Source organism: Rhinopithecus roxellana, chromosome 20, assembly GCF_007565055.1.
Source record: "Rhinopithecus roxellana isolate Shanxi Qingling chromosome 20, ASM756505v1, whole genome shotgun sequence".
NCBI lineage: Eukaryota > Metazoa > Chordata > Mammalia > Primates > Cercopithecidae > Rhinopithecus > Rhinopithecus roxellana.
The window spans coordinates 64,831,055-64,854,671 of record NC_044568.1 but is presented as its reverse complement, the minus strand read 5'-3'; the positions used below and the strand labels follow the sequence as shown (position 1 = coordinate 64,854,671).

Genomic DNA, 23,617 nt, shown 5'->3' with positions numbered 1-23,617 from the left:
TATTGCATTGAATTTTTAGATAAATTTGGGGAACATTTGACATCCTGAAAATATTGAGTCTTTTAATTCATGAAAATAGTATATTCCTGCATTCAATTAAGTTCTCCTTAATTTCTCTCAATAATGTTTTTAGTTTCTGGACAAAGGTCTTACACATCTTTCATTAGATTTATTTCTGTGTGTTTTACATTTTAGGATACTATTTTAAGTAATATTGTTTATAAATTTCATTTCCTAAATGTTCGTTGCTAGTACCTACAGATAGAATTTGTTTTTGTATGTTGACCTTGTACTCAGTGACCTTGATAAATCACTTACTAATTCTAATAAGAGAATTATTAGAATGATTTATTTGTAGGTTATTTTGAATTTTCGAAATAAACAATTACTTTGCCTGGGGAAAATGACAGTTTTGTTTCTTCTTGTTTGAGTTCCAGTACTAAAACAACCTTGAATTTCTGAGATGAACCCAGCTTGGTCATGATGTGTTATCGTTTTTATATAGTGCTGGTGCCGGTTTCAGTTTCAGTTTGCAAATTTTTTTTTCCTCTCTCTCTTTCTTTGTTTCTTCTATCTATCTATCTATGGTTTATGAATGAGATTGGCCTATAGTTTTCTTTTCCGTTAGTGTCTTTCTCAGGTATATAAAGGAGGTTATGTTAACATTATAGATGAGTTGGGAGACATTTCATTTTTTTGTTTTTCTTTTCTTTGGGACAGTTTCTATAATACTTGAGTTGTTTCTTTTATGTTTGGTAGAATTTGCTTGTAAAGCTGTCTGGGTTTGGAGTTTTCTCTGTAAAAGGTTTTTATTTACAGATCTAATTTCTGTAATAGTTTTAGAGCTATTCAGATGTTCTGTTTCTTCTTGTGCCAGTTTTGATACATTTTTATTGCATTTTTCTAGGAGTTTGTATTTTTACCTATATTTTCACATTTATTGACATAATAGTTATTTATTATCTTTTTACTGAGTTCGGGTTCTATTGTAATATTCCCATTTCCATTCTTTGTATTTGTTCTTTGTGCCTTCTGTCTTATTTTCTTGATCAAACTCACTCGGTATTTTGTCAATTTTATTAATCTTTTTAAAGACCTGAATTTTGCTTTGTTGTTTTTATAGTATAGTTACTTTTATTTCATTAATTTCCTCTCTTGTTTTTGTCATGTCGGTTTTTTTCTTTCTTTGGATTTATTTTGCTATTTATTCTAACTTGTTAAGATGGATACTTACAGCTACAGTTTTCAAACTGTGTGCCAAGGTGCCCCAGGGTGCAACCGTGAACTCACAGGGCATCATCAGATAGTCTGAATTTTCAGGGGAAACCTGGCAATACCCAAAATCGATTGGATGCTAAACAGGATCCTGTACACTTTGATGATGTCATGCTTTACAAACCTAGCTCCTCAGTGGTTGATCAAATAAAAAGCAAGTACTTTGTGAAAATCAAAATAGAACAGGAAATGAGGGGTGCAAGACCAATTTGGTTCTGTTGTGCAGTGCCCAACCAGCGCACACATCCCATTAGTAAGCTAGTTATTTGTATTATTATTTTGTATGATGAGAATTTATTTAGAGTAACCACATATTTACCCCTTTATTACTCTCCTTTCCTTCCTGCATCACTGAACTTCTAAGAGAAATTCTCTTCTCTGTAAAGAATACCCTTTGGTATTTTCTTTAGAAGTTGGTGACAACATTTTTCAATTTTTATTTCTCTGAAAATGTGTTTATTCAAACTTCGTTTTTGAAGGGACTTTCCCCAGGTAAAAAATACTATGCCTGCAGGGTTTTTTTTTTCAGGATTTACAACATTTTATTCCTCTGCCTTCTGACTTGTGTTACGTTGAAAAGTAGGCATGCACTTTTGCTCCTTGAAAGTTAAATATTCTATTTTTTCCCTCTAGTTTCTTTTACACATTCTTTTGTCCTGTGTTTTCAGTGCTTTTACAATGATGTACCTGGGTATGGATTTCTTTTTGAATATTTCCTATGTTTAGTTTTAATATCCATAGATCTATGTAGTATTATCTTCCCCAGTCATTTTTGTCAATGTGTGACTGTAACAATAATTTACTCTTTCATTTGCAGTTTTCAGGAATTGACCTGAATCAGGCATTATTCCAGCCCTTTCCATCAGAAATTATATTTCAGAACTACACTCCCTGTGAAGTCTATGAAGTTCCACTGATTTTGAGGAACAATGACAAAGTGAGTATGTTCACTGGGGTGGGTGAACTCTTCCAGGATATATGAGAATGGGTTATAGTAAAGTGGGATCTTGAGGGATCTTTGATAAGTTCTTTAATTTGATAGACTTAGGAAAATAGTATGAAAACATGTTCTTTCATTGTAAACTTAATGAAGACAAGGCTGTGTCTGTTTGTTGCTATATGTTGAGTCCTAACCAGTGCCTAACAAGTAGTGAACTCCCAACATGTGCACTAACTTTTGTTGATTAAAGGATTGACCAGATGAATGTCACAGGGTTCTCATGTATGACAAATTGGGCTAGGTTTTTATTTAAGACAGGGAAATTACTATTAATGCTTATGTAGTCTTCATTAGAGACACCATTTCCCCAATTCAAGATATAAACTCTACTCCTGAGAATTGCAATTGTTGAGCATATATGTATGTATATATGTGTGTGTGTGTGTGTGTGTGTGTGTGTATATATATATATATATATATTTTTTTTTTTTTTTTGGAAACAGAGTTTCGTTCTTGTTGCCCAGGCTGGAGTGCAATGGCATGATCTCGGCTTACTGCAACCTCCACCTCCTGGGTTCAAGCGATTCTCCTGCCTCAGCCTCCCAAGTAGCTGGGACTATACATGTATGCACCACCACACCCAACTAATTTTGTATTTTTAGTAGAGACAGGGTTTCTCCATGTTGGTCAGGCTGGTCTCGAACTCCTGAACTCAGGTGATCCACCCACCTCAGTCTCCCAAAGTGCTGGGATTATAGGCGTGAGCCACCGTGCCTGGCCAAGCATTTATATTTATATTCTCCAACGCATTTATATTCTGCAAATTGTACCTTTTAAAACTCCTTCTTTTCACTTCTAAAAAATGTAGGTCCCTTTCTTTCTTTTCTGTCTTCTCCTTTCTATAGAAGATAGCCTTCAGAGTTTGTCTACAGTCAGTTTTGGAAGGCTTCTCTCTGTCTGTCTTGTCTCTTTGTGATTGTAACGGAAGATTTCTTTTTCAGCCTTATGACTTTTTCTTTAGAGATAAATTAGGGTTTCTTTCAAGAAAAGATATTAAATGCCTGAAGAGTTTCTTGACACTTAACAATAATGAAAGAAAGAGTAATGCGGAAGTTCAGCATGAAGCACACTTGAGTGTGAAAAGTAATCAGATGGGGAGGAAAGCATTGGAGAGATGGGAAATCTGGGTGTAAAGACAAGGAGGAATACTTTTAGGGGTCTAAGAATGTGGAGGCAAAAAATTCTACTTATAAGACAAAATGGAAAATAAGTGAAGACTATGCAAGAATCCAAAGCAAATGGGAAGACTTGCAGTTATGTTTGGTACAGCCGCTCATTAAGGGAATCAGCAATGCCTTGCAGAGATCAATGGGGTGACTTAGTGACAGCAAAGCCAGACTCTGGAGAAAATAGTCTGTTTCATTTTTTTCTGCAGTGGCGTTAGTAAGAGAAGCTCATGGGACAGAAGTGAAAGAGAAAGAAAAGAACCGGAGGCGCACAAGGTTGTGTTCTTAGACCTCTAGAAGAGGTGCATTGCACAGACAGTAGGGCTCTATCTTTTCATGCACTTCAATTCTCACTTCTGACTCTCTTTTTCCATTTCTATATTACTTTTGACTCTTGCTGAGGTATTTTTAGGCTGCTAAAGTGGTACAGTCCAAAGCATCCTTTGGTCACCCCTCTCTGACCTTAAACAAGAAATGGTCATCAGTGGTTGTTTAATAGCAAGTCGGGGTAAAGGGCATATGTGAGTTTTGTCTGCCAGATGCTCAGTTCTCATGGATGACACAACATCTCTTGATAAGATGCAGCCAGAGTGCTGGCCACATGGAAAGAAGGTCCCATCCTAGGAACGTCCAGCTACTAACAAGCAGACAGTTCTCTCCAGGCGAGGCAGCCTTGTCCTCTGGTGACTCCAGGACCCTCATACCAGGTGGCTGATGTAACCCTGCTCCTCTGCTTCCTTAGTTCACAGTCTCATAATTGAGAAATAATTTTCATAATTTCTCATAGTTGAGAAAACTGAAGTTCAACCCTGACCAAGGTCACATGTCTAGTAATTAGTTGATGGAGATTTCAGTCTATGTTTAACTCTCTGCTTTTTCACATGCACAGTGTTTATCATCATGTTTCCCTGCAGATTCCAAGGTTGGTGAAAGTTGTGGAAGAAAGTTCACCTTACTTTAAAGTAATCAGCCCCAAAGATATTAGCCACAAAGTGGCTCCTGGAGTGCCTTCCATATTCCGAATCCTCTTTACTCCAGAGGAGAACAAGGTAATACCAGGACTGGCAAGACATTGGACACTTGTACTGGCAGATTGAAATTCAATTCTGAATATTTACAGAGGTGGTGGTGGTGGTGGTGGTGCTGGTGGTATTGGTGGTGGTCTTGGTGTTGATATTTGTGTTGGTGTTGGTGGTATTGGTGGTAGGTAGTGCTGGAGGGTGGTGGTGGTGGTGGGTAGTGGTGGTAGTGTTGGTGGTGTTGGTAGTATAGATGGTGGTGATATTGCTGCCATTGATGGTGGTGATGGTGTAGATGGTAGTGGTGGTGTTATTGATGTTGGTACTGGTATTGTTACTATTAGTAGTGTTGGTGGGTAGTGGTGGGTGATGGTGGTGGTGTGTGTAGATGGTGATGGTATTAGTAGTATGGTAGTATAGTTGGTGGTAATATTGTTGTCATTGATAGTGGTGGTGTGGTGGTGTAGATGGTGGTGGTATTGTTGTCACTGATGGTGGTGGTAGTAGTGTTGTTAGTATTTGTAGTGTTGGTGGGTGGTGGTGGTGGTGTAGACGGTGGTGGTATTGGTAGTATTGATGGGTGATGGTGGTGGTGGTATAGATGGTGGTGGTGCTGTCATTGATGGTGGTGTAGGCGATGGTAGTCGTGAGAGGAGTGCTGAGACAAAGGATAAAGATTTTGGCTTCTAGGAAGTTTGGGGCCTTAGTTGGTTATGACTTTCCTCCCCACATTCTAACTAGTTTGCAAAAGAGACCCAAGACTCAAATATAATATCATAGTATCGGCCTCAGTAATGGTAAAGCTAGAGCTGAGAGCAGAGGCCTGCCTGGCCTGCTCACACCGTCAGCTCACAGGCAGTCTAGGAAGAACCTACAGTCAAAAAGGAGGCCATTTTCTGTCTGCACCACTGCAGTGGTGGGGAGGGGAATGGAGCCCAATCTCACTCTCCTCAGTCATAGAAATTCCAGTTCCTCCTAGGAGGGAAGGAGCAGATATGGGGGCCTGAGGGTGGAGGCTTCCTCCCTACCCCTTCTCCAGGGAGTAGAATCGTTGGTCAAGTTTTCTTCTCTGTGGGCCTAAATGGGGACTTATGAGGAGGAAAAAAGAGTTTTACCAGCATGATTGAAGGAGTGAGGACAGAGAACAAGTCTTAAATATGCAGAACAAAATGCAGGCTGTATATCATATTAATAGCAGGCATGCTTATCTGTGTTGCATTCTTATGGTTGGAATCAGTAGAGCACAGTGGAGTCAGACAGAACTAGCTTGGAGTCCTTGCTTCCCCACTGCTAGTACCTATCGGCTGCTGTCAATATCATTACCAGTATTCCTTCTACTATTGCTGTTGTTACTACTTTTCTGGAGAGCAAGGATAGAGAATTTAATGTGGCTTGTTAAGTATGTACTCCTTGTGGTGAGTGGTTAAAAATACCATTATAATAATACCATTGTTATAATTTTGCCACTTTGTAGTATTACTATTTATATCTTAGGTTGTGTTTAGGAAACTACAATTTTGTTTGAGGTTCTACTGAAATAAATAAAAAGATAAATAACTCCAGATGTAGGGCTTTTTGTTGCATATTGTTGAAGTCCTCATTTTTTCTGGAGGCTCTATATCTGAATACTGTCTGTGGGGAGAACAGGGTCTGGATTTACTGTGGGTGTGAGACTCCTACACCGTCATTTCTGTAGGAAGCTGATTATAATCCTTTGTGCAGCTTGAAATACAAAGCATGCTGGATTTGAGGAGGTGGCTTTCCTTAGTTTTTTTCTGTGATGGAGAAAATATGTCTTCTATTGGATAAGTATCATTGTATCTGCACCTAGTCTGACTGAAAAAAGGGTACACAAGAGTTTCTGGAGATGGAATGTTCTATATTGGCATGAGGATTACATGGCTGAATTCATTTGTCAAAACATTTAATATTTGTGCTTTTCAATATATACTTAAGTTTTACCTAAAAAAACTTGTATAACAATAGAAGGGGGAGGGAGTGGGTAGAGGTATCGAGGGAACCAGAATAATGGAATGTTAAGAGTTGTTGAATTTGAGTAATGGGTACACTGGGGGTTTCTCATGCTAATCTGTCTTCTTTGTGCATGTTTTAAATTTTCCATAATCAAAAGCCAGAAGAAGAGAGATATTTTATTACTGTTTATCTATCCAGCAAAGAAATAGTTGAAATGTATTTAAAGTATGTTGCTATGTAGTTTATAAATATGAAATGCTAACATTCCTGGTGAGCATTATTGCTTCACTGTGTTTTGTAGCTGCTTATCTTACGCTCAGCTCTTTTATTCTTTCTTACCATTCCACTTATCCAGCATTGCATGTCTATTGAGGAACCCCTAATTTAAAAAAATTAACTAAGTTAAGTGTTGTTATACTTTTACTTCTAAATATCTGAAAGTTATCAAAAGCTACGTGCATGTTTGAGGAGACATAGTGAGGATAATGGTTACTTATGAGAAATTCAGCTATCCAATTTTGGAGACACTAAGATCTTGTGTTGGACTTGGCTCTAAACTCTATATAGTTTATTTCCAAAGACAGAGTTTTTTTCTCATTTTGCTGGCTAGCTAACACGATGGTGGCATAGTCAGTTATCTACATTCGCTTTCATTGTTGGAAAGTCGACAGGGCAGTGCGCAGAATGACCAGCTAGGGTTGGGCATGCTGTCTTTCGGGCTGCTCCAGAATGCAGCCAACAAGTGACTAGAGCCAGATTTATTTTAGGAAAAAAAAAAGTAATTCATTTCACCAAGTGTCAGTGTTTCTTCACTTGGCCAAATTGATAGCCAAAGTACATACTTTTTTCCTTCTTATCCCCTGCCGATCTCAGCACACTCCATTCTCATTTACCCTCCTCACATCTGGAGGGTGAGATATGTAAATTACAGCATGCCACAGTTAATAAGCCAGCCCTCTTTCAATTGGATTTTCAGTACCCATGTATATTAGCACGTCGAAGATGATAATGCAATTCATCTATTAATCTGGCTGCCTGGGGATGGAACTTGTTAAGAATGCCAAATGCCCAGATAACAAGTGCAGTAAATTTACTTTGGCTTTCTTTATCTTTCCTCACTCAGACTTTTTAAAAAATGATTGGACATGTTATTAATATAATAATCCTAGTGTACATATCATATACTGTAGAAATATAATAGCCAGTATCATCATAAAATAACACTATACAATTTTAGAGCCTGACATTTTTCTTGACCTCTTAAATTTGTATCTTTACCATTAAAATGAGAATGAAAAATATTAGGCTTTTGTGGGAAAGCAAAAGAGAGTACTTCCTTGGACTTAAGAAAGCATCTGTTTGCAATGTGTTGTCATATGGAAAAGGCAGCAAGCTTTGAAGAAAGCATGCAGTGATGCAACTGGGTGGCTGAGTTATGGTTTAAGAAAATGTCTAATTTGTTGTCAAAATGGTTTTTCCAATTTGTCACCATGAAATTTAGAAACCATAGCCCAAGAAGAATAAAAAATGTGAAATGTTTCATGTTATCTATGTATACAATAATAATAAAACTATATTGCCAGCAATTTGAATTTAAATGTCGGTATCATACAAGTGGCCACAATCAATGCCTTTTGTTGGCAAAAATAATATTAGGATTTTTTTTTCCTTCTGCCTGAAATTCTCGCTCCCCAGTTCTATCTGGATCGCTCTTATAGGCCCAGTATCTGGCACAGGGCCTGACACATAGAAAGGGTGCAGTAAATATTTGTGGAGTGAGATAAGTAAAAGTTAGTCTAAGAAAATATAAAGAAGTTTCTTTGACTTGAGGTTGGCCTGCAGATGTTAAGAGCATGTAAAAAGGGCTCAATTACCTTTTTGTGTCATGAATATATTAGATGTTAACTTTCTTCCTTGTCATTTCAATTAACAGTAAGGTGTCTGAGAAGTCTTCTCTAAGAAGAGTTTCTCTTTATTTTGTTTCATATTTCCAGATAGTAACATCCATACTTTTTAGCTTTATGGACCTCATAAATGTAATTTGATAATAAGGCTAACAAGGATTTTAGGAAATTTCCTTATAAAAAAAACTCTTGATAGTGTTGTACCCAGATAAGATATTAAAAATAAATAATATTCTTCCATTTACTCAGTGCCAGGCCCAGTTTTCTGAGCCAGATCCAATGGAGAATAGAACAAGCTTTGGCCTTCATGGAGCTTACATTTCACAATGAATAAATAAACCAACAAACAAATATATACAATTTAATGTAGGAATTGACATAGTAGAGGGTAGGGAATAATAAGGGCTTTGCTTTCTTCCAAAAGTAAAGTCAAGGAAGCCTTCTCTGATAGGAAAGTCAAGGGAAGACTCCTCTATTGAGGTGACATTTGGGCAGAGAACTAATTTAAGCCACGCAAATATCTGAGGGATGGGCTGTCTAGGAGAGGGAACAGCAAGTGCAAAGGCCCTGTGGCAGAAACATGCTTGGCAGTCAGCTCGGGAAAGTATGCGAAGGCCAGTGGGGCTGGAGCAGAGGAAGCTGTTGGAAACATGGTAGGAAATGAGATTCCAGAAAGTGAGCTCATGAAGGATCTTAGAAGCCATACAAAGTGGGATAGGAAGCCACCATAAAGTACTTCAAATATTTTTATTATGGAAGGCTTTATTTTCCTCATATGCAAAAGTAGAAAGAACAGCAGAATGAACTGCCATCATCCACCTTTTCAAATCTCAGCACATGACCAGTCTGGCTTCATCTGTTCTGCCCCTTCCCCCAGTAGATTTTGAAGCAAGTCCCATATAGCATGCAATTTCATCTGTAAATATTTCATGATTTTTCTCTGAAAGATAAGGGCCTTTTTAAAAGTTAGCATAACCACAGTACCATGATCGTGCCTAAAAAACCACAGTCACTCCTTAATATCTTCACATATTCAGTCAGTAGTTTGGATCTTGATTTAAGAAAACCAACTTTAAAAAGTTGTTTTTTTAAAAAAAACCATTGCGTACTAAGTGCAACAATGGTTCACAATTAAGAAAAAGTTTTTTTTTTTTAAAGTTGGTTTTCTTAAATCAAGATCCAAACAAGGTTTGCTGATTGCATTCCCATCACGTCGTTTAGAATGGCCCCTTGCCGCCTGTTGCCTGTAACTGATAGTTAGATCTATAACGGTGATTAGATTCATTTAATTTTTTCTTTTTTCTTTTTGGTCAAGAATCCTTCACAGGTGATGTGGTACTTCCTAGTGCATTACTTCAAGAGGCACACAATGTCTGTTATGTTTTGTTTTGTTTTTGTAATGATCCAATAAAGATCATTCCCTACATCACTGGGGTTAAGTTTCTAATTCCATAATTTATTTTGTACTTACTGGTTGAAATTATTCTAAAAACAATAACAACAGCAAAACCAAAACTTTCCCTCACCAGCTTTTCAGCTCCCCTGAGGTATAGTCCATTCAGGAAAGATAGGAGAAATGCTTGATCCTCTCCTTTTATCCAGCCTGATGGGTTGTGATTAGGGATGACACAGTCTGACTTACATTTTAGGAGCACTCTGGCTGCCAAGTAGAGAATAGACTGAAGCGGGGGCATGTGAGGCATCACAGCTAGTGGCCTCCCCTTGACATTGATTTTCTCTTTCCTCATTGGTAAGAGAACCACAATTTTTAAAAAAATTGTAATTGACAAAAATTGTATACATTTGTAGTGTTCAACATGAGATTTTAATATATAAATTGTATACATTTGTAGTGTTCAACATGAGATTTTAATATATATACACATTGGAATGGCTAAATCAAGCTAATAAATATATACATTATCAAATTAATATATATATATAACCTCACATACTTATAATTTTTTTGTAGTGAGAACATTTAAAATCTACTTTCTTAGCAATTTTCAATTTTACAGTACATGGTTATTAACCATGTTGTATAGTAGGTCTCCTGAACTTCTTGTCTAACCAAAATTTTGTACCCTCTGACCAGCATCCCCCAGTTTTCCAACCTCAGCCCCTAGGAATCACTGTTGTACTCTCTGCTTCTATGCATTTGACTGTGTTAGATTCCACATATCAGTGAGATCATGTAGTGTTTGTACCTCTATGCCTGGCTTATTTTTCTTAGCATAATTGCCTCCTGGTTCATCCATGTTGTCACAAATGATGGAATTTCCTTCTTTTTTAAGATTACATAATATTCCATTGTGTGTATATACCATATTTTCTGTTTTCTTTCTTTCCTTCCTTCTTTCCTTCCTTCCTTCCTTCCTTCCTTCCTTCCTTCCTTCCTTCCTTCCTTCCTTCCTTTCCTTCCTTCCTTCCTTCCTTCCTTCCTTCCTTCTTTCCTTTCTTTCCTTTCTTTCTTCCCTTCTTCCCTTCTTCTCTTTCTTTTCTTTTCTTTTCTTTTCTTTTCTTTTTTTTTTTTTCTTTCTTTCTTTCCTTTCGTCTCACTCTGTTGCCCAGGCTGGAATGCAGTGGGACCATCTCAGCTCGCTGCAGCCTCCACCACCCAGGCTCAAGCAGTCCTCCCACCTCAGCCTCCCTAGTAGCTGGGATTATAGGCGCTCACCACCATTCCCAGCTAATTTTTTATTTTGTTTTATTTTTAGTAGAGATAGGGTATCTCCACGTTGTCCAGGTTGGTCTCGAACTCCTGAGCTCAAGTGATCTGCCCATCTTAGCCTCCCAAAGTACTGGGATTCTAAGCATGAGCCACTGTGCCCGGCCAACATTTTCTTTGTATGTTCATCCACTGATGGACACTTGGGTTGATTCAACATGCCGGTTATCGTGAATAATGCTGCAGTGAACATGGGGGTTCAGGTAGCTCTTCCACATACTGATTTCATTTCCTTTGGATATATACCCAGAAGTAAAATTGCTGGATCATATGGTAGTTCTATTTTTAATTTTTTGAGGAACTGCCATACTGTCTTCCCTAATGGCTGTACTAATTTACATTCCCATCATCAGTGTACAGGGAGAACCACAAATTTCGATTGGACACTTCTGCCTGAAATAAGAGATTACATTTCCCAGCCTCCTTCACAGCTGCGTGTAAGTGTCGGCCAATGAGATGTGAGTAGGACTCCAAGGCACTTGCTTGAAGAGAGCTGACACAACAGGAGGTGCCCTGTCCCTTCTACCTTCCTCCTTCTGCCCTGCAGCTTGGCTGTGAAAGAGTTGGGTCCCAGGAATTGCTCTGCCCCACAGGGTGGCATCGAGGGTGAGAACTGCATGCTAGAATGGTAGAGCAGGGATTTAGGAATTTGGGTCTCTGATGACACTGTTGAGCCACCCGGCCGAGCTAGCCTGCCTACCTCTGGGCTTCTTTGTATAAGAGAAATAAACTTCTACCTAGTGTAAACTGCTCTGATTTTGCTCTTTTTCCTGTTGTAACATAGCTGACTGATCCCTGATGCATACAAGGGGCAGAGGCTACTATAGTAGTTCAGGTAAAAGATAAGGAAGTTTGGATGAGGGTGGTGACAGCAAAGGTGATGAGAAGTAGGAGGAGTAAGGACGTATACTTTTTTCTTTCTTTCTTTTTTTTTTTTTTTTTGAGGCAGAGTTTTGCTCTTGTTGCCCAGGCTGCAGTGCAATGGCGTGATCTCTGCTCACTGCAACCTCTGCCTCCCAGACTCAAGTGATTCTCCTGCCTTACCCTCCCGAGTAGCTGGCATTACAGGCACCTGCCACCACACCCAGCTAATTTTTTGTGTTTTAGTAGAGATGGGGTTTCACTATGTTGGCCAGGTTGGTCTCAAACTCCTGACCTCAGGGGATCCACCCACTTCAACCTTCCAAAGTGCTGAGATTACAGGCATGAGCCACTGTGCCCAGCCGGATGTGTACCTTTATTGTACAGCTGCCAGGATTTACTGATGGATCGATGAAGGATACGAGAAAGAAATGCACCTAATTTGAACTGTAGGATTTTGGCTAACAACTGGTCAAATGGTGGTATCATTTACAGAGACAGGGAACAGAGGAGGAAAAGCAGGTTTGTGAGGCTGGGTGTTCAGTTCATCAACTGAAGTGACTGCCTAAGCCTGCAGGCTGTCAGAGCCTCCCAAGTCATAACATCTGAATTAGTTGTAAGCCAGCAGAGCAATATATAATGATGTATAATCTAATATAGTCATATTGAGTGCATAACTTCAGAGATTGGAATACATTGTAAGGGACTTTAAAGAACCTTATATTCTTTTATGGGTGTGTGAATTGATTATGAAAAAATTTATAATTCGAATCAAACTTCAAACCTTCCTCATTTGGGAACTTGAAAAGGTCTGAAAACATCTCTCTCAGTATTTCAATTAGGTTCCTAAGCTATTTACAGCTGCTTTTAATTCCTTCTAGAACAAGGCAGCAGATATGTGAGTATAGAATAAAATGAGACAAACACTTCAGGATCTCCTCTTATCCTGGATTCAGCAGCATCTTTTGTTCTAGCTCTCAATGCCTCAGTTAATGCCCAGTCTTCACATGTGCCAGGGGCTTTTCAGTTTATAATTCCCAACAAAACGTGTGCTGGCTGGATTTGATTTCCTAAGAAAAAGCGAAAATAGTACTTATCTCTTTAGGACTCTGTAGGAATCAGACTAGGCTGTTGCATTGTTGAATTCTGTGGGGTTTTCTAAGATCAAGTGTGCTTAGTGCAATTTGTACTTCCTCATGTCTGGATAGCATAAGTTTTGAGTCTGGCATTACCATCTGGAAACCAGAATCAGTTGCAGAGATAAGAGCCTAACAACTCAATTTTTTAAATTTTATTTTTATTTTTGTTTTTATTTTATTTATTTATTTGTTTTTTTGAGACAGAGTCTCACTCTGTCGCCCAGGCTGGAGTGCAGTGGTGCGATCTCGGCTCACTGTGGCCTCCATCTCCCGGGTTCAAGCAATTCTCTGCCTCAGCTTACCGAGTAGCTGAGACTACAAGTGCAGGCCACCATGCCCAGCTAATTTTTGTAGAGACTGGGTTTTGCCATGTTGGCCAGGCTGGTCTTGAACTCCTGGCCTCAGGTGATCCACCTGCCTCAGCCTCCCAAAATGCTGGGATTATAGACCTGAGCCACCACGCCCAGCCATTTTTTAAAAAATATTTTAAATAAAAAGAAATTTTTGTGGGTACACAGTAGGTATATATATTTATGGGGTACATGAGATGTTTTGATGTTAGCATGCAGTGTGAAATAAGCACCTCATGGAGAATGGGGTAGTCATCCCCTCAAGCATTTATCCTTTGAGTTACACACAATCCAGTTACATTCTTTAAGTTATTTAAAAATATACTAGCAACCCAGTTTTAATCAATTTCATGAATCCTATTTATTCCTTTTTATGACTCACTCCTGCCTTAGGACTTGTATGTTTGCAATTCCCCTTGGCAGGAACACTCTGTTCCTAGATCTCACCCAGCTGGCTCCTTTTACTGTTCAGGTCCCCATCCAAAGGTCACCACCTCAGGAAGACCTCCTTAGTTGTTCTAACCTGAATCAACCCCATCTGATATTATCACTTTCCTGTGCTTTATTTTCTTCGAAGCCCTCATCACTTTCTGAAATTATGTTGTTCTATTATTATCCTTATGAGTATATGGATGGCTAGATGGCTCCCTACCAACGAGAGTAAACATATGTTGAATTTTTCCTATATGCCTTACACAAATTGTACTTAATACAAAAGTTTGATAAGGACAACTAACACTTATCAAGTACTTACTACTTGCTAAATGCTAGGCTAAGTACTTGCCCACACAAGTCCACATCTGTGTCGTCTCATGCCTGGACTACAACAGTGTCTTCCTAACTGGCCTCCCTCTTCCCACTGCAGTCCATGGCCCACATAGCAGCCAGCGCTTTTTCTAAAACGTTACTCAGGTTACATCAAGATCAGCTTTCAGCCTCAGGAATGCCTTCAGCCCTCTCACGTCCTAACAATGGCTTACAAGATCTGTGGGATCTGGCCCCCACAACCTGCTGGCCATGTGTCTAACCACTTTCCTTCCCTTGCTCCCCTCTGGCCACAGGTTCCAAATCACACTTCCCCCAGACAGCCATCCATCCATATGGCTTCATTTGTCACTCATGTCTCTGCTAAAGTGTCACCTCCTCATAGAGGCTTTTCCTGACTATCCCCCCCGCCCCGCCCCATGTGAAAGAGCTCTCCAGTCTCTCTGTCTCCATATCATGATTTGTTTCCCGTCCCTCATCACTACCGAATGTTCTGTTACTAACTTTCCTTCCTTCGGGAAGTATTTGTTGAGTAGTTGCTGAGTACTAGGCTCTGTTCTAGCTACTGGGTATACAGAAGGCAAGAAGATGGGCAGATCCCTCTTGACATGGAAATATGGGGGAGACATGCAGTACACTCACTGGAGAGGTAGAATATACGATATACCAGACGGCTCTGGGCAAGACTGAAGCTGGACAGAAGGCAAGGGAGTGATGGGGCAGGAGAGGGAGAGTTCCATTGAAAATAGGGCAGTCAGGGGAGGCCTCAGGGAGAGAGTGGATTGCTGTGCCAAGCACTGAAGAGGTGAGGGGGTGAGCACCGTGAATAAGTAGAGGGAAGGAGAACATCATGTGTGAAGGCTCTGAAGGGGAAGCCTGTGGCTGCAGGAGGACCCAGGGGAGAGAAGGAGATATGGCCAGAGAAATGATGGGAGCACCAGGCCACCAGACCCTCTATAGTACGCCAGCCTCAGCCTAGGTGCTTTTCAGCAGAGAAGCAGCCTGAGCTGACTTACATTTTTGCTGGATCCCTCTGACCCTTGGGTGGAAAATAGACTTTAGGAGAGCAAGGGTTGAAACAGAAAGTCCTGTTAGCCTGGGGAAGATCGGAGTGGCTAGGACCAGGGTGGCAGGGGTGGAGGTGGTGAGGAGTGATTGCAGTTTGGATATATTTTGAAGGTAGATCCTATGGATTGTATCAAGAAATTGAGAAATAGAGCATGAAGGGATGCCTCATTTCAGGGTTCTAAAGCCAGACCGCTGGAGGGATGCAAATGCCAGTACTGAGACCAGGAGGCTGCAGGTGGAGAGAGGGTCAGACCTTAGCTGTCTTTGTGGAGCCTTTGTGGGTACTAGAAAAGGTTCCCCCTCTGGGCTGAAGCTGTTTTGCCTCCATTCCTGGCCCTCAGCAGAAATCTTTATGCACGGTAGCAGGCAGTGACATTCATCAGGAGCTTTGGTTTGGGGCATAAGTTTATATCCAATGAGATGCTGACTGGGCAGCTGGTTATGAGTTTGGAGCTCAAGGGGACAAATAGAACTACAGGCTTAAAGGCTATTTGTGAGCATTGGCAGTTTAAGCTTTATATTTATTTGTATGTGAGTTGCACTGTGTATTACATATCCTGTATTCATCTGTTCATCGTCTCCTCCATCCTGATGTGAACTGGAGAAGGACTGTGACCATGTCTGCATTTCCTAATTGGTTGTATTGCTAGACCTAACACAGTGCCGTGCTGGCACCTGGGCACTTAGTGAACATGGTTGAATAAATAAACTGGGGATGCCACTGCTTTATGCTTGTTCTGTGGCTTCATGAAGTTGAGTATGTGGCCAGCCCTGTATGCCAATTTGTATGCCAGATGGTTCCATTCTTATTCTATGCCCAAAGCCCAAAAAGAGCTTTTGTTAAAACCTCCACCACTTACTACCAGTTATCACATGGTTACCAAAAGGAAATTTATGTTCAAAATGACTTTTCATTAATCAAGATTGCCTTGCAGCTAAAACACACAATAAAAGGATGAGAAAGCTTAAAATGAAGGAAAACAAAGCTTTTTTTAGATATCAGGTACCTTTTATGGTGACTTAACTTTTTCTTTACTACATTGCAGGCAAGTATTCTATTTCTGTCTTACGAGATGGCATAAAGAGTGACTTTATTCAGCATTTCTGTTGCATTTAAACTCATTACTGGGGAAGAGAGATGCCTAGGGCCTCAGCATTTTTATTTGGAGTGGTCAGAAATGGCTTTGTGCAAGAAGTGAGGTTTCAGCTGACTTATGCATCAGTTAGGTATTGCTGTATAATTACAAACAATCCCACATTTAGTGGCTTAAAATAATAAGCACTTATTATAGCTCACGAGACTATGGTTCAGCTGGGTGGTTTTTCAGGGTCTTGCCTGGGCCCTCTCATCAGGTAGGGAACTCTGTTCATTGTAGCTGGGCTCACATATCTGGGGATCAGCTGGCTCTAGGCTGGTCTAGCATGGTCTTGGTTGGAGCATCCAGGGGCACATCCTGCAGTAGGCTGGACCAGGCTTGTTCACATGCCATTGGCAGGGTTCCAAGAGCAAGACTGGATAGGCCCAAAGCTTCTTGAGGTCTTAGCTTGAAACTGGCATAGCATAACTTCTGCCACCTTTTATTGCTGAAAGCAAGTGGAGTGGAGGCTTCTTTCTTGATGGAGGAGCTGCAAAGTCACATTGCAAAGAGTATGGGCAGAAAGAGGCCATTAATTAGAAACATCATTCTAATACATGGGCTTGAAGGAGAACTAGGGTTTGGAAGGAGGACCTGAGGGAACTGTTGTGGATCTTCTTGGATCTACAGGAGAAATGGGCCTGGCCTGCCACCCTGCCACTGACCTTCATCCTACCTCCTATTGCCTGGGAAACACATGAAGCATAGTTTCTCTATCAGCTGTAGGTTTTAACACTAGATCTGTTCTCTCTCTCTCTCTCTCTCTCTCTCTCTCAGAAAAGACAATCTCATTGAAAATACTTCTGTAATTGTCTTAAGTTTTCATAGAAATATACTAAAAGTTGTTTTGCAAAATGCCTCTCATCGATGCTTTTTCTTGCACGGTTATCGTGATCATGTTGTTTTTTCCACAAATAATTATTGTACCCTTCCCTTGTAGGATTACTCCCATACGTTGACCTGTGTTACTGAAAGAGAAAAGTTTATTGTACCCATCAAAGCCAGAGGGGCGCGAGCCATTCTCGATTTTCCTGACAAGCTGAATTTTTCCACTTGTCCTGTCAAATACAGCACCCAGAAGATTCTGCTGGTACGAAACATTGGCAACAAAAATGCTGTATTTCACATCAAAACTTGTAGGTATGCATGCCTTTGGCTCTTGTTTTTGATTGATTATAGCTAAATCTAGTCAGCTCAAGTAATCTGCTACCATAACATTGGGGGTGGAACTGCTTGTTACAATCTTCAGTTGCAAAGCTGGGAGACCTCAGTGATGTAGGGTAGACTTCGTCTTTATCCTCAGAGGAAATTAAAATTCAAGGTTTAATATCTTATATCCATATTATACTAAATCCTCTTACCTGTTTGGTTTTTCAAAATGTTGGATAAAAGTGCTTCTTTTAGTACAGAGAATGGCCCATGAGAATATAGAAATAAATTTGTCTTGACTGAGAATTTTTATAACTGGCTTGGTTAGTTTTCTGTTGCCATTGTAACAAATTGTCACAAACTCAGTAGTGTAAAACAACACAAATTTATTTTTTTATTTTTTATTTTTTATTTTTTTGAGACAGAGTCTCACTCTGTCGCCCAGGCTGGAGTGCGGTGGCACGATCTCGGCTCACTGCAAGCTCTGCCTCCCGGGTTTATGCCATTCTCCTGCCTCAGCCTCCCGAGTAGCTGGGACTACAGGCACCCGCCACCTTGCCCGGCTAGTTTTTGTGTATTTTTTTAGTAGAGACGGGGTTTCACCGTGTTCGCCAGGATGGTCTCGATCTCCTGACCTCGTGATCCGCCCGTCTCGGCCTCCCAAAGTGCTGGGATTACAGGCTTGAGCCACTGCGCCCAGCCAACACAAATTTATTATCTTACATTTCAGTGGGTCAGAAGTTGCACTGTGCTAAAATCAAAGTGAGAGCAGGGCTGCATTCCTTTCTGGAGGCTTCAGGGGAGAGTACATTTCTTTGCCTTTTCCAGTTTCTAGGGACCACCCACATTCCTTGACTTGTGGCCTTCAGGTTTCTCCTCTGAAAAATGGGGAAAAGTACACCAGCCAATTCATAAGGTTGTTGGGATAATCAACAGAAACTGCTGGTATATATCAAGTGCTGTATAATCGGTGTTTGCTCTTTTCTTTTGCCTTCAAATGAGCTATGGCCAGTGTGGTAGACAGAATGATGACTCTCCAGATATGTCCATGTCCTAATCCCCAGAACCTGTGACTGTATCAAGTTGTATGGCAAAGGGGAATTAATATTGCAGATATAATTAAAGTTGCAGATCAGCTAATGTTAAAATCGGGAGATAATCCTGGATTCACTGGATGAGCCCAATGTAACCAACAAGGACTTTTAAAAATAGAAGAGGGAAGCAGAAGAGTTCAGAGTGATGAGCCGTGAGAGGGATTCAACCTGCTGTTGCTGGCTTTGGAAGATGAGAAAACTGAGGGATAGAGAGGTAACATCATTTCCTTAAGAGCACAGAGCTAGTAAGTGATAGAGCTGGATTTTAATGTGAATATTTGTGGACTAACCACAGTGTAGACACCATGGGACGGTATAAAGCAGGGGTCCCCAACCTCTGGGCCATGGACTGGTACCGGTCCGGTCCATGTACTATTTGGAATCAGGCTGCACAGCAGGAGGTGAGCGGTGGACAAGGGAGCAAAGCTTCATCTGTATTTACAGCTGCTCCCCATTGTTTGCATTACCGCCTGCGCTCCACCTCCTGTCAGATTAGCCGTGGCATTAGATTCTCATAGGAGCACACACCCTATTGTGAACGGTGCATGTAAGAGATCTAGGTTGCGTACTCCTAATGCCCAATGATCTGTCACTCTCTCCCATCACCCCCAGATGGGACTGTCTAGTTGCAGGAAAACAAGCTCAGAGCTCCCACTGATGTACATTATGGTGAGTTGTATAATTATTTCACTATATCTTACAATATAATAAGATAGAAATAATGTGTGCAATAAACGTAATGTGCTTGAATCATCCTGAAAACATCCACCCACTCCGCATCTGTGGAAAAACTGACTTCCATGAAACTAGTCCTGGGTGCCAGAAAGGCTGGGGACTGTTGGTATAAGAATGATGAGACAATCCCATCTCTCAAGGACCTCTCTTATCAGATGGAAAAGAAGGATTTGTTCTGGGGCATGAGAGCAAGTGACTGACCAGTGGGGTCTTAAAAAGAACAACCATCTTGGGAAGACAGGAAGCAGGGGTTCAAGTTCTTTTCCATAAAAAGTAGTATGTATATACTGGATTTAAGTTCTCTTTTTAAAAAGTAGTGTGTATATACTGGATTTAAGTTCTCTTTCAGAAGGGCCTTATCTGTGGCATCCTTTGCTGACTTAATGACTCATTTGTCCAAAAGGGATTAGAATTTGCTTCTACCTGGTTCCCAAAAGTTAGGCTACCATGGGGTACTCTTTTGGTAATTTCCTGCCTTAGGAGTTCCTGGACTGATAGCTCATATGCAAATCCCACACCTTCATAAGATACAAGTTCAAGTTATGAATGTCCTAGAGAAACATTGTTCCTTTAATTAAAAACTCAGACACTTTTTCTTTTGCTGATGGGAGTGTGTTGGGGACGTTCTTTGTATTTCTCAGGTTTATACAGGGATCTGGTCCCAGTCCCCTAACTTGACCATTGTGAGGCCTTGTCTCCTGCTCCAGTGGGGCTATTAAAAACCCAGTCTTCTGGGCTACTGGGAACTCAGGGCAGACCTATCATTAGCTCAGTGACTTCCTGGTGTGGTTCTTAGGTTCCTCTTTGTTTTGGAATGATATGAGTTTTTCTGATTTTGTGCATGCTCAGTTATGCATTTATTTACATTATCTTTTATCCAGTCTTTCTAGGTATTTTCTGGTGGGAGAGTTTTCAAGTGACCCAGTTTGCCATACTGTAGGGAGCAGCACTGCTATATTGCCAGTTGAGGGCACATCCTTTGGGAGGGAATTTGTGTTTATTTCTCTAAGTATTCTAGGTGAATCACTCTCTCTGAACTATTTCATGTAGATCCATGTTTCTGTCTGATATCCTATTTTTCCTGGCCTAAAACTACCTTTAATATTTCTTGTAGCACAAGTCTACTGTAAATTCTCTGTTTCTGTTTATCTGGAAAAAAAGTATTTTTCCATCATTTTGGAAGATATGTTTTTCACCATATAGAATTCTGGGCCAACAATCGTATATAGGTTTTTTCCCCAGTACTTTAAATATGTCTCTCAATTGTCCTTTGACTTACATTTTTCTAAAGAGAAGTCCTCTGTGATTCTTATTTTTGTTCCTCTATGTGTAATTATCTCTTTTTCTTGGGCTACTTGCATGATTTATTTGGTTTTTGCAGTTTGGAAATGATATGTCTAGGTGTACGTTTGTTTATGTTTTGCTTTTTGTTTTAAGGATTTTGTTTTGCTTTTGCTTGGTTTGGGTTTTAATTTTGCTTGAGGTTCTCTGAGCTTCCTGAATCTTTCATTATTTTTGGAAAATCTCAGCCCTTATCTCTCCACATTTTTTGTTGTAGTTGTTCCACCCCCTTTCACTTTTTCTTCCACTTTTTCTTCTGCTTGCGGGAAAGTTCTGCCTGCCATAGGTAAAAGCCACAGTCTGAATTGTATGTACATGTCCCATCTGCCTTGGGGGAAACAGGTTGTCTGTCTTTAGATTGCAGGCTATTTGATGTGCTACCTCAGCTCTCTGACAGGCACAAGAAAAGTTGTGATTTTGTTATTATCTCACTTTCTCTCATGGTTAGGGTAAAAGAAACATTCTTTCTAGCTTTCTGCATCCTGGGTAGGAGCAAGATTCTCAACCACTTTACATAAATCAACCACTAGAGGCAAAGGAAAAGTTCTTTTGGAAACCAGTGTTTCCTGACATTGTTCATAAATGCTCTACAGCCCTTGTTTGTCATCTCATGGCAAGCTTCACATATTTTGATGGAGGGAGAAGGAAGCAGGTTGTTCAACTGGTTTCCCATGAATTAGGGATAACCCATCTCGTCCTGGCATGGTGGCTTATGCCTGTAATTTCAGCACTTTGGGAGGCCAAGGTGAGTGGAGGACTTGAGTCCAGGAGTTTGAGACCAGCTTGGACAACATGGTAAAACCCTGTCTTTACAAAAAATACAAAAAACAAAAAAATAAGCTGGGTATCCTGCAGTTCCAGCTACTTGGGAGGCCAAGGTTGAGCTCAGGAGGTCGAGGTTGCAGTGAGCCATGATCATGCCACTGTACTCCAGCCTGGATGACAGAGAGAGACCCTGTCTCAAAAAAGAGAAAAAAAAAAACAAAAACAAAAAAAACCCCGTCTTTTTCCGTTGAAAAATGGTCTCCCACAACCACCATTCACAATACCCATGAAAAACTGTTACATTGGTATTTTTTTCTATGAAAAGAAAGAATCTACCTAAGGTGGAAATGCAACTGCAGGAACATATCTTCCTGGGCTGTTTGGCTGAATCTGAAAAAACCACCCCAAAATGGCAATTTTGTGTATTTTAGATTCATGTAAATGTGAAGCAAAAATCACTTCACAGATTTAATAGTGTGAAGTTGCAAAAAAAATCTAAAACCTTTCTATCTATCTACCTTTGAATATGAATTATCATGTTTTCCTAATATAGAAACAATTCTAAGGTAAAATGGGAGGCAACTCAGGGACTGGCCAAGAATTGTCAACAGTAGACATGCTGGCCCAGCATTCCCATTTTACAGTGAAGGGAGTAAAGCCCGAGGAGTGAAATTACTTACCCAAACTCCCCCAGTAAGTTAACATTAAAACCTGGATTCATGCAAACATGGGCCAGCTCTGGGCTTGTTTGCCCTCAGGTCCATGTCTCACCATTCCCCTGCGCTGCTCAGTGTCACTGTGGGGCTTCATGAGTCTTCCTAGCCTCCTGGCTCAGCTGGATTCCAGCTAGGTTTGACCAGTCAGGGACACTAGCAGGAGACTGGAGAGTAGGAAGAACAAAGAAGCCTCCTCCCTCTTTGTCTTCAGCAGAGTCCCCAGCCTCCACTGCATCTCCTCCATGGTTCTAGCCACTGTCAGGCTGGCCTGCCACGGTTCTAACTTCTGCCAGTTGACCCTGGTCCCCAGGATCTGATAACACTTCCTCTTCTCCTTTTGCTTCCAGTCCAGGGGTGGAAAAAGCTTACCGCCATTACGAATCTTAGAGCTGTCTCACCTTCTTCAGCTGGGTTTCTCGCCTCTCCCATCTTCTGTGTAACCAAGTCTCTCAAATTCCCTGTTTGCAAGTATTTTTGTTTTCCTGTTTAGACTCTTCATGAAATAATAGCTTTATGTTTTCTCCACAAAATACATGTTTTTCAACCATCATTGCTTCTGTGAGTTGCCTCAAGTCCTTCCAGTCAGTCCCTTTTCTGTTTAAATTAGCCACAGCTGGCTTCTGTTGTTTGCAACTGAGAACACTGATGGCTTCAATGAGAAAGAATGTGGTTGAATTTGTGGTCACATCCTATTGAATTAGAATCTCTAGGGAGATCCCCTGACAAGGATCCATACTAAAAACCACACAGATGATTCTGTTCCTAGACAGTGTTCTTCAGTTAATGTAGTTGTGAATAGACGTGGCAGAGCAGTGAATATAGTCTGAGAATTTAGAGAATTTAAAGCCCATGATCCTGCCACTTTTAGTGTCAATATACAGCTAGAAATAATGTCCCACAGGAAATTGTTTAGAAAAACAGATCATCCTTTTCTCATTGAAATAATGATTTTATTAGTGGTTAAGTTTATAAAATGCTTAGGTTCTTATAAATCACAAAAACTAGAACTTTCTTTGCATGTCTCTTATCCTTATTCGAATGTGAGCTTCTCAAATGGAAGGATTGTATCTAACTCTTTTCATTAGTACGTCCCCAGCATCTGTCTAGAATAAATAAGCACCCAATAAATGTTTATAAGATGCCTAACCAACGGTATATCACAAAGGCAAAACTACAACTATAAACCTCTACAGTAAAATAAAACATGCTCTCCAAGTACTATAAAATAAGCATGACGTTCTACAACCTCTACAGTAAAATAAAGCATGCTCTCCAAGTACTATAAAATAAGCATGACGTTCTACAACCTCTACAGTAAAATAAAGCATGCTCTCCAAGTACTATAAAATAAGCATGACGTTCTACACTAATAAAAGAGGCTGCCATGCGCTATAAAATGTACGAAGAACATAAGCAATTATTGTTAAATCTG

The 23,617-nt window shown here is 40.3% G+C and overlaps 1 protein-coding gene across 1 annotated transcript in view; it reads left to right on the top strand.

The window, feature by feature from the left end:
* Positions 1–23,617, top strand: part of HYDIN (HYDIN axonemal central pair apparatus protein) — a 392,140-nt gene that overhangs the window by 5,563 nt on the left and 362,960 nt on the right. Inside the window, 3 exon segments of the mRNA XM_030924912.1 lie at positions 2,093–2,212; positions 4,356–4,490; positions 17,326–17,525. Coding sequence (XP_030780772.1) covers positions 2,093–2,212; positions 4,356–4,490; positions 17,326–17,525 — 455 coding nt within the window.